The sequence below is a fragment of the Notechis scutatus genome, chromosome 3, assembly GCF_049901735.1.
Source record: "Notechis scutatus isolate UNSWTSFEM ecotype Mainland chromosome 3, rNotScu1.2, whole genome shotgun sequence".
Taxonomy (NCBI): domain Eukaryota; kingdom Metazoa; phylum Chordata; class Lepidosauria; order Squamata; family Elapidae; genus Notechis; species Notechis scutatus.
In genome coordinates this window covers 7,751,292-7,767,860 of record NC_142011.1, presented here as the reverse complement: position 1 = coordinate 7,767,860, position 16,569 = coordinate 7,751,292, and the positions used below count along the sequence as shown (strand labels likewise).

The window sequence follows — 16,569 nt, the reverse complement described above, 5'->3', positions numbered from 1 at the left end:
GCCACGCCCCTTTGGGTCATCACAGTTACCCATTACAGTTGTTAGTTCAGTCAATAAATAAAGCAGGTCATTCTTGTGACCAATCTGATTTTATGAACTTTTTTGCGGTGGTGGTTGTTTGCCGTGGGCTGTTTTGGCAGAAATCCGGAAATAAATGTTGTTGTTTTTTAATCAAAAACATTGTAAATTGTAGTCATGTGACCATGGCTGTAAATGCAGGCTGGTTGCCAAGCAACCCACATGCAGTCATGTGACCATGGTGGGGAGGGCTGTTGGAACTTCAGAAGTGAGCCCTATAAGTAGGGGAGGCCCATCATAACTTTAAATAGTCACTAAGCAACCTGACGTAAGTTGAGGACTATCTGTATAACAATGGGCATGAGTACAGGCAGTCCTCGACTTACAACAGTTCGCTTAGTGACTGTTTGAAGTTACAACGGCACCAAAAAAAGTGACTTAGGACCGTTTTTCACACTTATGACCATTTCCAGCATTCCTATGCTCATGTAATTTACATTCAGATGCTTGACAACTGACTCACATTTATGATGGCTGCAGTGTCCCGGGGTTATGTTATTCCCTTTTGCAACCTTTTGTTGTGGTTAGCCGGCAGCAGGTGCAGATGGCTGAGGAGAGCGAGGACTCTGATGAGGGACCAGGACCATCAGGGAGTGGACTGCTGCCTTCAGAGATTATGGGGGCTGGCAGCAGTGATGAGGAGTTTCCCGAGGAGCCTGTGCCAAGTGCACGTGCATGAAGGATTGCTCGGAGGAAAGAACAATTTCAGCAGCACAGGCGACTCGGGAGTGAGGCTGCAAGGTAATGGCCCCTCCCTCAAGAGGATAAAAGCCAGGTTTGGAAAAGTGTTCTTTGCAGACGGCAAAGAAGCTCTTAAGCTCGACTGGTGGACATTTTAATTCGTGTTTGGAGAATCTTGTAAATTAGTTCTTATCTCTGGGTTTTTGGCAGCCTTGAAAAACAACTTGGCAAGGCTCTTTCTTGTCGGAGCTAATTAGCGGAAAGCAGCCTTCAGAACAGAATTCGTTATTAAACCTTGAAAGGTGGGGGGCTGCTGCCTTTGTCTGTGTTTGCTCTTTGGGAACCTGGTTGGGTCAGAACACCTTTTGACAAGCAAAGTCCATGGGGGAATCCAGTTTTACTTAACAACCGTGTTAGTAACTTAACAACTGCAGTGATTTACTTAACAAAGGCGGCAAGTAACATAAATTTTGCACTCAGTTGTGGTTGTATGTCGAGGACTATCTGTATTGGGAAAAACTTCTGGTTCTGAATAGTATGTTATAAGCCACCCAGAGTCACTTTGTAGCAAAACAGGCCGCAAAATAAATTTAATTAATAAAAACCAAATAAAATATTCTTTATAGATAGCCCCCAGGGGCTTTTAAGCAGAAGAAAGGAATGGTGTCACGTCGGTCATGAAGATTTTTGAGGACTTCAGAGCTCCAAAAGTTTCTTTTTTGTTTACCGTCTATACTTGTGGATAAGTCAAGAATTTTAGCTTCTAAAATTGGGTTTGGCTTGTCTATGAACCAGAGCTCTGCTTTTTAAAAGCTGGTCACAACCTTAAAATGGTGCAGTTTTATAAATGACAATGCAACGGTTTACAGTTTCGCTGTTGGTATGGTTAAATTTTTGAGGATCAGTGGTGCACTTTTCATGATAATTTGCTTGAAATTTGGCAGGTCAGATTATCTGCAGAAAGGCTGATCTACAATTATATGTGGTAATTTTTTTTTAATATACAGGTAGTCCTCAACTTACAGTCATTCGTTCAGTTACAAAGTAGTACAAAGTTACAAAGATACTGAAAATGGTGACTTACGACTCGTCCTTGCACTGCCGAGCATCGCAGCATCCCACAGTCACATGATCAAAATCTGGACAGTTGGCAACCAACCTGTTTTTAAAATGGTTGCAGTGTCCTGAGGTCACATGACCACCATTTAGGAGCCTCTGTGGCGCAGTGGTTAGAGTGCAGTACTGCAAGCTACTTCTGCAGCCAGCTGCCTACAATTTGGCAGATCGAATCCCACCAGGCTCAAGGTTGACTCCGCCTTCCATCCTTCCGAGGTGGGTACAATGAGGGCCCAGATTGTTGGGGGCAATATGCTGACTCTGTCAACAGCTTAGAGAGGGCTCTAAAGCAGGGGTCCCCAACCACCGGTCCGCGGACCGGTACCGGTCCGCGGAACAAGTTCTACCGGGCCGCTGGCTTGCTAGGCGCCGCCATCTTTTTGATGAAAAGTGCTTCCGGTGAGCTTTTCCGGGTAGAAAGCTCACCGGAAGCATGTTTTCATCAAAAAGATGGTGGCGCCAGCGCTTTCGGTGAGCTTTTCTGGGTAGAAAGCTCACCGGAAGCACTTTTTCATCAAAAAAAGATGGCGGCGCCCAGCTGATGCCGGTATCGGGCCGCGGCGCCCAGCTGATGCCGGTACCGGGCTGCGGCGTAAAAAAGGTTGGGGATCACTGCTCTAAAGCACTGTAAAGCGGTATATAAGTCTAATAAGGGCTATTGCTATTTAAGACCTTCCCAGCCAGCTCCTAGAAAGCAAAGTAACTGTGTGAAAACCAGATTTGCTTAATGACCATCTGATTCATTTATCAATGGCAGTGTTTCATTTAACAAACGTGGCAAAGAAGTCATAACATTGATGTGGTGGGATTCAATCGGTTAACAACCGGCCAGGGGCAAGTGGGCGGGGCCAACTAATCACCAGAACTACCAGTTTGGGTAAACTGGTCCAAACCGGGTGAATCCCACCCCTGCACGGCTTTCATAACCACAGAAATCCTGCCACCAATTGCAGTTGTAAATTGAGGACTATCTATCATCAATTATCTGCCTCAATTTCCCATTATATGTTATAATTTTTAAATTTTTTTGGGCCAACTATCAGAAAAATGCAGTTAAATCTGTGCTTTGAAAGACTTGAATGGGCTGGAGATAATTTTCTTTTTCTGGCATGGTGGAACTAATGGGGGATTAATAGTGGCAGTCCTCGACTTACGACATTTGAGCCCAACATTTCTGAGACATTTGTGAAGTGAATGTTCTCCCATTTTACGACATTTCTTCCCACAGTTGCTAAGTGAACCCTTGCAGTTGTTAAGTTAGGAACATGGTCCTTAAGTGAATCTGGCTTCCCCATTGACTTTGCTTGTCAGAAGGTCACAAAAGTTGATCACATGACCCCAGGACACACCGTCATAAATATGAGTCAATTGTCAAATGTCTGAATTTTGATCACATGACCATTGGGATGCTGCAATGCTGATATGAAAAATGACCATAAATCACTTTTTTTCAGTGCCGTTGTAACTATGAATGGTCACTAAATGAACTGTTGCAAGTTGAGGACTACCTGCTGACTCCTATGTTTTTTTTAAAAAAATTGCACAGGGATGCAAAGGATAGTGCATCGGGTTAGCAATGTGGAAATATACTCTCTGGAAGTGTAATAAAAATAGTTATCACTTCACCGGTGTTGCAAAAGCTCATTCAGAATCAAGGAAGAGAGTGTAAGATTAAAAGGGACAGGCGTCATGAAGGTAATTATTCTTTCCAACACAACAACTTGATGTTCTCCATAAGTGCAGGAACTAAATTCCACCCCCTTTGCGCATTGCAAATCTTGAAAAATAATTCTCTTGGAACTCCTCATAACAATCATTCACAACTTTTCCAGTGTAATTAGCACCTCATTAAGACACCCAGCAGCCTCCGGATCAAGATATAGGTAATGCTCATCTTACGACCACAATTGAGCCCAAAATTTCTGAGCCATTTGTTAAGTGAGTTTTGCCCCATTTTACGACCTTTTTTGCCACGTTTGTTAAGTGAATCATTGCAGTTGTTAAAGTAGAAATGGTTGTTAAGTGAATCTGGCTTCCCCATTGACTTGGCTGGTTGGAAGGTCGCAAAAGGGGATCACAGGACCCCGGGACTCTGCAACCGTCATAAATATGAGACAGTTCCCAAGCATCTCCTCCCATTTATGACTATAACCTTGTTGCTTGAATGTCTACGATTTATATTATTTTATTTATTTCCTGGTATGATTTGATTGCTTATCTAGTAATTTATGACTATCACTAAGTGTTGTACCTGATGATTCTTGATGTATTTTTTTCTTTTTATGTACACTGAGAGCTAATGCACCAAAGACAAATTCCTTGTGTGTCCAACCATACTTGGGCAATAAAGAATTCTAATTCTATTCTATTCTATTCTATTCTATTCTATTCTATTCTATTCTATTCCATTCTATTCTAATTCTCTGTTCTGTTCTGTTCTCTTCTCTTCTAATCTATTCCATTCCATTGCACTCCACTCCATGTTTTCTATTCTATTCTATTCTATTCTATTCTATTCTATTCTATTCTATTCTATTCTATTCTATTCTGTTCTATTCCAGTTCTCTGTTCTGTTCTGTTCTGTTCTCTTCTAATCCATTGCACTCCACTCCATGTTTTCTATTCTATTCTATATCTATTCTATTCTATTCTATTCTATTCTATCTGAATTTCGATCATGTGACCATGAGGATGTCGCAAAGATTGCTAAGTGTTGAAAAACGGTCATAAGTCACTTTTTTCAGTGGCATTGTAACTTCTAACCGTCATTAAGTGAACTGTTGTAAGTTGATGTATTCCATTCTCCCCGTGAAGGAAGATCTCGGTTAGGGCAATTCAAAGGGTATGCAACCTTTGATAACTCTCAGCTTGGTTTACCAGTTTTTGGTGCAGGAATGTGTAGATCTTAGGGAAAATGTTTGTGATGTATGACACAACGTGAATTGATCTGCTGACAATGCACAACGACACAATGATGTCCCCAGTACTCTCTGAGCTCGGTTGCTTTCTTGCAGATGTTTCATGACACAACTAGTTGATGAGAAGCTAGAGATATCTGGAAGTTGGAATTATGCCAACTGGAATTCTTTTCTTGTTGGTGTGAAGTTGGTTTGATTGCTTATTGTACCCTATAACTATCATTAAGTATTGTACCTTATAATTTTTGACGAATGTATCTTTTCTTTTTTATGTACACTGAGAGCATATGCACCAAAGACAAATTCCTTGTGTGTCCAATCACACTTGGCCAATAAAGAATTCTATTCTGTTCTGTTCTGTTCTATTCAGTGTTTTGCTGCATATCCAAGTAGGTGGATAATACAGGTAGTCCTCAACTTGTGACCACAATCGAGCCCAACATTTACGTTGCTAAGTGAGAGAATTGTTCACTGAGTTTTGCCCCATTTTTACAACTTTTCTTGCCACGTTTGTTAAGTGAATCACTGCAGGAATTCTCTATCTCCTCCTCTTCCCTGCCAATCTCACTCCCTTCTAGCAGTGATGATGATACCCAGTTCAGGAGTGGGGTTCTACCGGTTCGGACTGGTTCGGGCAAACCGGATGTTAAAGTTTTACAGCTGGCTCGCCGAATCAGTATTTCAAGCAACTGTCTGGCCACGCCCTCCCCTCCCAGGAGTTTCCACATGGCCCATTTTCGATGGAGGTAAGTACAGGGTCCCGTGCGGAGGCTCTGGGAGGGTGAAAAATGGGCCTTCTGGAAGTCTTGAAACAGGCCTATTTCCAGTTTCCGGAGGGCCTCCAAAGGCTGAGGGAGGCTGTTTTTGCCCTCCCAAAGGCCCAGGAGAGTCCTCTGGACCCTTGGGAGGGTGAAAATGGCCTCCCCGGGCTCTGGAGGCCCACCGGAAGCCAGAAACAGGAAGTTTTGATAGTCCCTGCCCACCATGGCCATGCCCACCCAGCAGCCGGGCAGCGAACCGGTTGCTGAGATGTTTGAATCCCAGCCCTGACCCAGTTGGCTCCTGAAACATTTACAGAGAGCACCAAGGACCCCACAGTCCTCATCCTCCTTCCCTTCCTCCTCTCCACTCCTCCACCTCCACCACAAACCCCCTTCCCTTCTAGCACTGATGACGCTACCTAGTTGAGCAATGGAACATCTGCAAGAAAACAATAAAGCTTCACAGTCGTCTTCCTCCTCCTCCTCCCCCCCCTGGCAAATCCTGGGGTCACGTGAACCCCTTTTTTGCAACCTTCTGAAAGTCCATGGGGAAGCCAGATTCACTTAACAACCGTGTGACTAACTTCACAACTGTGGTGGTTCGCTTATTGGTGGCAGCAAGGAAGGTCATAGAAAGGGCAAAACTCAAATGGTTCATTAGCCACACTCATTTTGGGCTGAATTGTGATTGCGTGTGTCCTTCATAAATCCAAAAAAGGAATGGGTGTATGGGTGACGTCTAGTTATCTGATGATGTCTTACAGATGATTTTTATGGGAAATAAATAAGTCTTGCCTTCCATGGGGCTGTAAGGTCCTTGCTTGCAATTCTTGGCTCATTTTTGTGACTAATCTATTTATCTCCCCCTTTTTTTTTCTTATTTTTTTGCTTAGGGTTCTGTTCCAACCTCTGACCAGCTCAAAAAAAAAATATTGCCAAATGTAAGTTCCTTGGGCTTTTGGGGGTGGTGTTGCTAAGCTGCCGCAAGAAGTCATCCTCGGAAGTGTGAACATTTTCTCTTTGTTGGAGTGGATGAGATGTTCTCTGGGCAGACACTGATCTGATCTGAGCCAGGATTCCTGAAGCAGAAGCTATTTCTAGAACAAGGAGTGGGTTACCTTTATGGGAAATATAGAGATAGATAGAGGTTTCTTCTAGAGTCATGGCTCAGGACGAGGAGGAGGAGGACGACTGTGAAGTTTGGGTGTTTTCTTGCAGATGTTTCATTGCCCAACTAGGTAACAAAATCAGTGCTAGAAGGGGTGGGATTTGCAGGGGGCAGGAGGAAGAGGAGGAGGAGGAGGAGGACGGTGTCGTCCTTGGTGCTCTGAGCCCACCTAGAAACTCTTTGCTAAAATTTTGAAAGCCCACCCCTGCTTAAGAACCAATGTAAAAAGGATTGTAAAATCATTTGCAGTCCTGCTTAATCACCGCTGTGTGACTTACGACCATAATTCCGGGTTCAATTTTGGTCCCAAGTTGAGGATTACCTGTAGTAACTCTGAATGCAATGATGCATAGAGAAAACTTAATTAATCGAGTTTTAATTGAGGGAGGAAAAACGAGGCCATCATTGGGAGAAAGAAGTGATAGACATTCTCGAGTTCCACAAAGGGAGAAGCTAGTTAGATTGTTGTTTGATCAACTTTGGACATTTTTTTCCCCCCATAGTAGGCCAGGCATTTTGCTGTCTTCGTAGTTTGCGGTCCATAAATTGTCAACTCTGTTAACAAAACCAGTGCTATTAGGAAGAAGGAGGACGGCTGATATTGCATTGTTTACTAGAAAATCATTAAGAGGTTTAGAGGAAAAATAGGGTTGCATAAGTCAAGGATGGTCCATCAAAATCTGCCTGAGATTCAAATATATACAGATTAAATCAGTGTGAATGCATACAAATTTCAGGCCACTTTTTCCTACTGTCACCCAACGCCTGAGTCCCTTCCCAATCCAATACAAGTAGTCTTTGACTTACGACCACAATGGAATGCAAAACTTCTCTGGCTAAGTAAGGCAGCTGTTAAGGGAGTGTTGCCCCGTTTTTACGACCTTTCTTGCCACAGTCGCTAAGTGAATCACTGCAACTGATAAGTGAGTAACCCAGTTGTTAAGTGAATCTTTCTTCCCCATAGATTTTGCTTATCAGAAGGTCGCAAAATGGGGATGACATGACTCCAGGACACGGCAATTGTCATAAATGCGAGCCGGTAGACAAAGCGGCCAAATTTTGATCACGTGATTGGGGGGGGGGATGCTATGACAGTCGTAAGTGTGAAAAATGGTCATCGGCTCTCTCTTTTTTTCATTCCTGTGGTAACTTTGGTCGCTAAACGAATGGCTGTAAGTCGGGAACTACCTGTACATGTTGTGAATCGGTATGGAAAGTCAGTTCTCAGGCAGATTTTGACTTTTAAAGGGAAATTTGCAAGCCAAAGAATAAGAAGCAAGAGGAATAGGGGAAAAAAAGAAACAGAGTTGAGCGCAAACATACTTGAGGTCAGCAGAGTGGGCAGCCATGAGGTTTCTGAGACTCTTGTCAGCAAGAGGACAACCAGAAAGGCTGAAAAAGAAGAGATGGAATATTTGGGTAAGCTAAAAAAAAAAAAAGTTGGGAAGATCAAAGCAAGGGGAAGAGGGAATAGAAGAAGGGCGAGCAATTAGAGCCACTTTATCACCGTTGGACTTCAATTCCCAGAATTCCTGAGCCAGCCATTCATGGCTGGCTCAGGAATTCTGGGAGTTGAAGTCCATCGGTCATAAAGTCGCCATATTTGCCCACCCCTGGAATAGAACCAAAGAATCCACACTTATAATTTAAAAAAAAAAAAGATATTTTTTTTTTAAAGAGACGGTCACAATCCGAAAAGAGTAAGGGTAGGTAAGGTCAACTAACCTGCGGTGAGAAGCATAATTTCCCGTGATGTGTCCGCTCCCATCACAGCCTGGGGTAGGGCAACTGAACGAAAATAATTATGGGGAAAAGAAAATGTGAGTGGCCAAAAAATATAAAGAAATCAGTAAGATTTGTGCATATGTGAAAAAAAATAAATCTAAAACTAGAAAAAAAAAGGAGGAGATAATCTCTTTCTCTCTCTCTCTCTTTGTCGTAGAAATTCGAGGAAGGGGGAATTATCAAAGAGTTTTAGGGGTTTTTAGGTGTCCAGTCACCTCCCAGTGACCTTCAGACTGTTTCCTAGTATGATTTGATTGCTTATTGTACTTATGACTATTATTCAGTGTTGTACCTGATGATTCTTGATGAATGTATCTTTTCTTTTATGTATACTGAGAGCATTTGCACCAATGACAAATTCCTTGTGTGTCCAATCACACACTTGGCAATGAAACATTCTATTCTATTCTATTCTATTCTATTCTATTCTATTCTATTCTATTCTATTCTATTCTATTCTATTATATTCTATTCTATTCTATACTATTCTATTCTATTCTACTCCACTCTACTATATTCTATTCTATTCTATTCTGTTCTGTTCTGTTCTGTTCTGTTCTGCTCTGCTCTGCTCTGCTCCACTCCACTATATTCTATTCTATTCTATTCTATTCTATTCTATTCTATTCTATTCTATTCTATTCTATTCTATTCTATTCTATTCTATTCTGCTCTACTCTACTCTACTCTACTCTATTCTATTCTATTCTATTCTATTCTATTCTATTCTATTCTATTCTATTCTAGAAGTTGTGGGAGCTTCATCAGTGGAAGCTTTCCAGCTTTCTTCACCTGAAGGCAAGATAAGAAGCAATGGATAGAAACTAATCAAGGAGAAAAGCAATCTAGAACTAAGGAGGAATTTCCTGACAATGAGAACAATTAATCGGTGGATCAGTTTGCCTTCAGAAGTTGTGAATGCTCCATCATTAGAGGTCTTCAAGAAAACATTGTCTGGGATGGTGTAAGGAGTTCTGCCTCGGACAGGAGGTTTCACTAGATAGAAGACCTTCCGGTTCTATGAGTCTATGTTTTACCCTGTTGCATGAACCATGCCTTCTCATTAAACCATAGTTTATTTGTTTGTCATATACAATGTTATACGAACTCAACCACTGGATTCCGTTAACCAGCCTTTTTTTTAAAAGCTTTATCCAGTATGGCTATGTTAAGCAACTGGAAATTTCCTTTAAACTAAATAAATGTTCCAAAAAAGATTTAAACATCTTGAGTCTTGTACCATGGATTCTCTCAGGCTGGTCAACTTTTTAATTTAAATAGTGAGAATCGTGCCAAATCCTTTAATATTGTTAGCTAAGCAGCTGAATCCTCCAACGATTTAACCAGAGACTGAAGTTTATCTCAGCTCCCTGGAATATTAAGTTGAGAGGCCAAATGAGTTGAAGAGTAGATTTCAAAGGAAAGAAAAAAAAGGGGAGATTTTTTTTTCCAGAGAATATACAACCACAGGGAAACATTGCCGATAAAAGTGTTCCTGTAAATATAAACTCTTATCCTTTTTTCTCCCCTTTTGACATTCCTAGCCATTAAAACACGCCTGCTGATGATTGCCATTTGTTGTGTATTTATTCCAATAGACACATCACATCCATTGCGCGCGCACACACACACACACACACACACACACACACACACACACACACCTCCCCTTTTCTATTTGGAAAAAAAGGATGTTTCGAAGTGGGGAAGACATTTCGGAAATGGTAGTTTTCAGGGAATGTTGTGACAGCGTGCAAACAAGGAAGCGAGGCAATCTGTTTATCTAAAGTTGTTTTTCTGCTCCCACCACATCCCCAAACATTTCTAGCACGAATGTAAATAAAATGCATTTATCACCACTTCAAGCAGACGTTAAGATTTGGGGTGGTTTGGATTAACCGTTCCACACACCCCCATTCTTAAATCGTGGCAAAGCTTCAAGAGACCATATGGAATGGCTCTTCATATCAACAGCTTTGGGGTTAAAATTAAAATCTTTCCTGTTATGAAATATGAATGAATCTTGGGTGGGAATTTTAATGCAGAAGCACAGACGGCAGAAAAAAGGGATTAGCAATTCATGGAATCTGTCCTTCGAGAGGTTTTTCTTTTTTCTTTTTTAATATAAGATGCTCTCTGAGCATGATTGCTTGCAAACGCAAGATGTTTCATTACCCAACTAGGCAATATCATCAATGCTGGAAGAGAGGGGGGTTTATGGAGAGGAGTAGGGAGTAGGGAGAGGAGGAGAAGGACAACAACTTTGGGGTCCTTGGTGCTCTCTGAGCTGGGTTGTTTTCTTGCAGACATTTCATTACCCAGCTAGGCAACTTCATCAATGCTAGAAGGGAGTGGGGAGGAGGAGGAGAAGGAGATCCTTGGTGCCCTCTTTGCTGGGTTGTTTTGTTGCAGACATTTCATTACCCAAACTAGCTAACATCATCAGTGCTAGTCATTTGTGATACATTTATTTATTATTTTAAAATTATTTTAAATTTTATAATATTTGCCGGGTGATGGGCATGTGTTTATCCCAAGCATGTTTAAATTCAGTTATTGATGACTGACCCACCACCTCCCCTGGAAGTTGGTTCCAAATTTCCACTCCTCATTCTGTGAAATCATACTTTTTCACATGACGTTTGAACTTTCCATGTCTGCCACATTCATCCAGCAAAGTTATCTCTTCTTTCAGAAGAATTGCATCACAGAAGCCAATGGTGGGAAGGGTCTCTTGGATGGAGTCCACCCCCTGCTAAACACAGGAATCCAAATGCCAAAGCAAGCTAGAGAGAGATGGAGGGGGATCTATTGCAGTAGCTTTATGGTAGACTAGAAGCTGTTTTGGACCTTCTGTTAGTTGAATAAAATAACACAGAGGTCTTCAAACTTGACAGCTTCAAGACTTGTGGACTTCAACTCCCAGAATTCCTCCTCCAGTCCTGTTAGCTCAGGAATACTGGGAGTTGAAGTCCACAAGTCTTAAACTTGCCAAGTTTGAAGACTCTTGCAATAACAGATCGTTATTGTTGAACAGTTACTGTTGAAATCTAGCTTTCTTTTGGGATCACCCGTTAACAGCAGAGTGGTGGTAGGTCAAATTGGTTGACTGATAATAGATTTTCATATTTTAAATATTTTTTTAATGCCATATAGTAGTTCAATAAATAGAGATCTAGAAGTTCATATATTGTGGGCCTATTTTGCAACGGCGGGGGGAACTATTGAAATATATTTATCTGTATTCAACCAGAGACATACAATTATGTGAACAGATAGTCCTTGACTTACAACAGTTCGTTTAGTGAATATTTCAAGTTGCAACGGCCCTGAAAAAAGTGACCATTACAACCATTTTTCTCACGACCATTGCCGCATCTCCAGGGTCACATGATCAAAATCCAGACGCTTGGCAACCGATTCATATTTATGACGGTTGGAGCATGTGATCCCCTTTTGCGACCTTCTGACAAGCAAAGTCAAGAGGGAGGCCAGATTCACTTAACAACCGGGTTACTCACTTACCAACTTATAGTGATTCACTTAACAACTGTGGCAAGAAAAGTCATAAAATGGGGCAAAACCCACGACAAGCGTCTCACTTAGCAACATAAATTTTGGGCTCAATTGTGGATGTAAATCGAGGACTACCTGTATTGTTGTTACTCTGTTTTTACGCACATTTTTCTGGTTTTGTTTTGTTATCTTTTTGTCTTTCCCCCTTTGTCTTTTCTTCTTTTTACATTTTTGTTCTATTTTTTTGTCTTTTTCTCTTTTTTTTTTTTTTGCATTTTAGGTTTGGAAATAAAATAAAATAAAAAATTATAAAGGGAGTTTGTCCCCTCTCGGATCTTTTATGGCACAACTGCTTAGCCAAGTGGGCAGACTCACGTGAGTAATTCTTTCTTGATTTCCTTGGAAAGGAACTTCAGCTTGAAGTTGGTTAAGGTGATTTCCCCCGGATATTTTCTTTCTTCAAAGTTTTCTTCTGGGACTTCTTGTTCGTCGGCTTCTGAGGAGGCAAATGAACGGGCGGCGGGCTCCGACTGCAAAAAAGCAAACCCAGAAAATATTCTGGAAGGAGTAGAGGTAACTTTGCAAAACCAGCCACAACACTATATCTATGGAGATTCTCAGTCATCCAGGTCATGGTTGACCCAAAAGTGCTTTTTTCAGGAGGCAACTGGACTTTCTGTTTTTTCTTTGAAGATATTTCGCTTCTCATCCAAGAAGCTTCTTCAGCTCTGACAGAATGGTGGGGAAATGGAAGGATTTATACTTCTTTGCAGACAGCTGGTCATTTGCATCCTTTTTGTGATGACCCGTGGCGTCACAAAGGCGACACAATCAAATAAGCAAGAAGAGTCCTTTTATTATTTCCAACTTTGCCCCCAATGTCCAGGTTACCTTCGGCTGGAGAAAAAAACTCTCCCAGGAACAGTCATTAAGTGGAGGAAATTCAATCGAAAACAAAGTACGTACAAACTATAACTAAAAATCCGAACAAACCACGCTGTAGTAATTAACTTGATGGGGCAGGAGAAGGAATTGCAGACTTGAAAGCACAGCAAAACACACAAAGTTGGGAAGACGCCAGGAACACAAATAAGCCTCCACGATATCAGATCATTTACAATTTGCTCCCAAAAAACTTGCTGTGCGCAGCTTCCCCTTTTTAAACACTCTGTTCCCAGCTGCAGCTAATGAAGGGAATCGGGGCACTTTCCTTCCCTGTAAGCCACGCAACTCACGTTGCTCCCTTCTCCATTCCTCCCTGCGTGCCCTAGGATGAAGAAGGGGTGGGGCTGGGTCTTCCTCTGTGTTATGAACTAAGTAAATGCATTTAATAAAGTTTGACAACCTTACTAGAAAAGCAGGCTCGTAATCCTGCAATTCTGATTGGCCCATAAATAGCGAATCATGATTGGTCTCTTCTGGGCAATCTGATTGGCTAATAGCGGGTCGTCTCCCATTGGGCACAGTTTAAACGCTCCAACGCAATTCATTGGTTAATGGGACAGCAGCCATCTCTATAAAAGAGCTGCTGCTGCCCAAGGGTTTTGCTCTGTTCCTGATTGTTAATAAAGAGTTGAAGTTCACCGTTCACTGCCTCGTCTCTGTTCCTTGCGCCCATGCCCAGAACATAACACTCTGAATTCCCTCCCCCTTGCTCTACCTCTCCCCTGCTCTGCCCAGCTGGATTTTGTCCTTCCCCAGTTTCTTCCATAGCCAATGGAGCCACACTCCCACTCCTTGTCAGCTGCTCGGCCTCCCCCTCCGAATCAGATTCCGACGGGCATGACACTTTTGGAGAGACGTTGAGGCGGCTTGGAGGTCTGTGTCCTCAGGGTCACCTGAGTGGTGGAAATGGGAGTGGAGCCTTCTTGGAACTGCTGAAAGGACTGTGTTGTAGACCGGGGACAGATGATGTCGTATCCCCCCCCCCTCTGTTGAGGGAGACATACGTGCACACTTCAAAGCCAAGAATACACTTTAGGCACCCCAAGGATAAAACACCCGGGCACAAACTGAGCAATGTGGTAGATGCAGTACAATGCAGTGAGCCATGTGCAGATCTATACATTGGGGAAACAAAACAACCACTTCAGAGCTGAGGAAGCTTCTTGGATGAGAAGCGAAATGTCTTCAAAGAAAAACTGGAAAGTCCAGTTGCCTCTTGAAAAAAAGCACCCTTTGATCAAAGTGTAGAGAATTCCTGAATAGGGTTCATGAGAAGGCTTAAAACATGGAAGCAAAAGAATAAAGTCAGCAGGGTAGATTCTGGCTTATCAAGGCCGTGATGAGTTTTACCCTGAGTATCAGAGGACACTTAGGTAAAGCTATGCAGATCCATGGCAAGGATAAGGCTACTGAAGTACAGACTCAAAGTCCATCCCACCCCTGATAGGATCTAATGGTAAAGACTGCAACGACGACACTATTAAAGCCAACCTCTTTAACACATTCTTTGGCTGAGTATTTGTAAACAGCAATGGGTCATGCCCAGTATTTCCTACCCGAACCACAGAAAACTACAATGATCTAATACATATCGATTTTACAGAAGACAATGTTGAGAAAGCACTACGCAATCTAAAACCATCTCTATCTATTGGACCGGATGGAATATGTGCCTACTTCTTAAAAAAGCTATCCACTGCCATAGCCAAACCTCTAAGCATAATCTTTGAAAAATCTTTCAAGACCAGCTCCTTGCCAAAACTATGGTCATAAGCCACGGTCATCCCCATCTTCAAAAAGGGAGACCCAAGCCTAGTTGAAAATTACAGACCAATCTCCTTATGCTGCATCACCTATAAAGTCATGGAATCAATTATTAACCAATCCATCATCGTCCACTTAGTGACAAACAACCTACTCTCTCATAAACAATTTGGTTTCAGAAAAAAACTATCCTGTAATCTGCAACTCTTACACTGCAAAAACATATGGACTACACAACTCGATCAGGGCAAAACAATAGACGCAATCTACATAGACTTCTGTAAAGCCTTTGATTCAGTGGTACACAACAAACTACTCCTAAAACTAAAATCTTATGGTATCTCTGGACAACTGCATTACTGGATAGAAGCATTCCTGTCAAACAGACAACAAATGGTCAAAATTGGGAGCGTCCTATCAAATTATGTACCTGTCAATAGTGGTGTCCCCCAAGGCAGTGTTCTAGGACCAACTCTCTTCATACTCTACATAAATGACCTCTGTGATCATATTAAGAGCAACTGCGTTCTCTTCGCTGATGATATAAAGCTGTTCAATACTACAGACAATACTGCTACCCTTCAAAAAGATCTTGACTATGTATCAGAATGGTCAAACAAATGGCAACTTCAAATCTCAACAAACAAATGCTCTGTCCAACATATTGGCAAAAAAAATCAGAAAATAAAATACAAGCTCAATAGTCAAGACCTTGTTGATGATCCAAACTCTGTCAAGGATCTTGGAGTACTCATCTCTAATGACCTAAGTGCTAGAGCCCACTGTAACTACATAGCCAAAAAGGTGTTCAGAGTTGTTAACCTAATTTTACGTAGCTTTTTCTCTGGTAATATTACACTAATAACTAGAGCATACAAAACATTTGCTAGACCAATACTTGAATACAGCTCATCAGTCTGGAACCCACATTACGTATCTGATATTAGCACAGTTGAGAAAGTCCAGAAATATTTCACAGGAATAGTTCTCCACTCCTCTACTCGTTGTAGAATATCTTATGCCACCAGACTTGAAATTCTAGACCTAGCAAACCTTGAATTACGCCGTCTTTGGTCTGATCTAAGTATGGTATATAAAATCATACATTGCAATGACTTACCTGTCAATGAATACTTCAGCTTCAACCACAACAATACAAGAGCACACAACAGATGCAAACTCAAGGTTAACCGCATCAAACTTGATTGCAGGAAATACGACTTCAGCAACAGAGAGGCCAATGTCTGGAATACTCTACCTGACTCTGTGGTTTCTTCCCCAAACCCCAAAAACTTTAACCTTAGACTGTCTACTATTGACCTCACCCTTTTCCTAAGAGGTCTGTAAGGGGGCGTGCATAAGCGCACCAACGTGCCTACCGTCCCTGTCCTATTGTTTCTTTTTATTTTTCTTATATGTACCCATTTCATGTATTCATAACTATGTATATACTTATACCTATTATTTTGTAAGCGATTGACAAATAAATAAAGAAATAAATAAATAAAACAGAAGAAGAGAGAAAAGTTGTGTTTGTCTACAGCAGCAGAAATCAAGACGGGTTTGGTAAGACTCAATTTGGTCTAGTAGTTAAGGGATTGGCCTAGGAACCAGGAGAGTGTGAGTTCTAGTCCTGCTTTAGGCATGAAAGCTGGCTGGGTGACTTTGGGACAATCACCAGGAGAGTGTGAATTCTAGTCCTGCCTTGGTCATGAAAGCTGGCTGAGTGACTTTGGGCCAACCACCGATGATTGGCCCAAATGATTTGTGAGTTCCAGTCCCTCTTTAAGCATGAAAGTTGACTGGCTGTCTTTGGATAAATTACTAGGAGATGGTG

General features: G+C 41.8%; 1 protein-coding gene and 1 long non-coding RNA gene across 4 annotated transcripts in view; both read right to left on the bottom strand.

Moving 5' to 3' along the window:
* MYT1 (myelin transcription factor 1) overlaps positions 1 to 16,569 on the bottom strand; it is a 172,398-nt gene that overhangs the window by 42,991 nt on the left and 112,838 nt on the right. For 2 of the 3 annotated variants that reach the window (XM_087959158.1, XM_087959160.1), the window contains exons 14-16: positions 12,399 to 12,553; positions 8,448 to 8,510; positions 8,046 to 8,114 (exon numbers count right to left, since the gene is read on the bottom strand). In XM_087959158.1, the coding sequence (XP_087815284.1) occupies positions 8,046 to 8,114; positions 8,448 to 8,510; positions 12,399 to 12,553 (287 nt within the window). The remainder of the gene's footprint in view (positions 1 to 8,045; positions 8,115 to 8,447; positions 8,511 to 12,398; positions 12,554 to 16,569) is intronic. The other variant, XM_087959159.1, reaches the window with a different exon arrangement.
* Positions 1 to 16,569, bottom strand: part of LOC148131073 (uncharacterized) — a 150,556-nt gene that overhangs the window by 49,220 nt on the left and 84,767 nt on the right. The window lies entirely within an intron of this gene.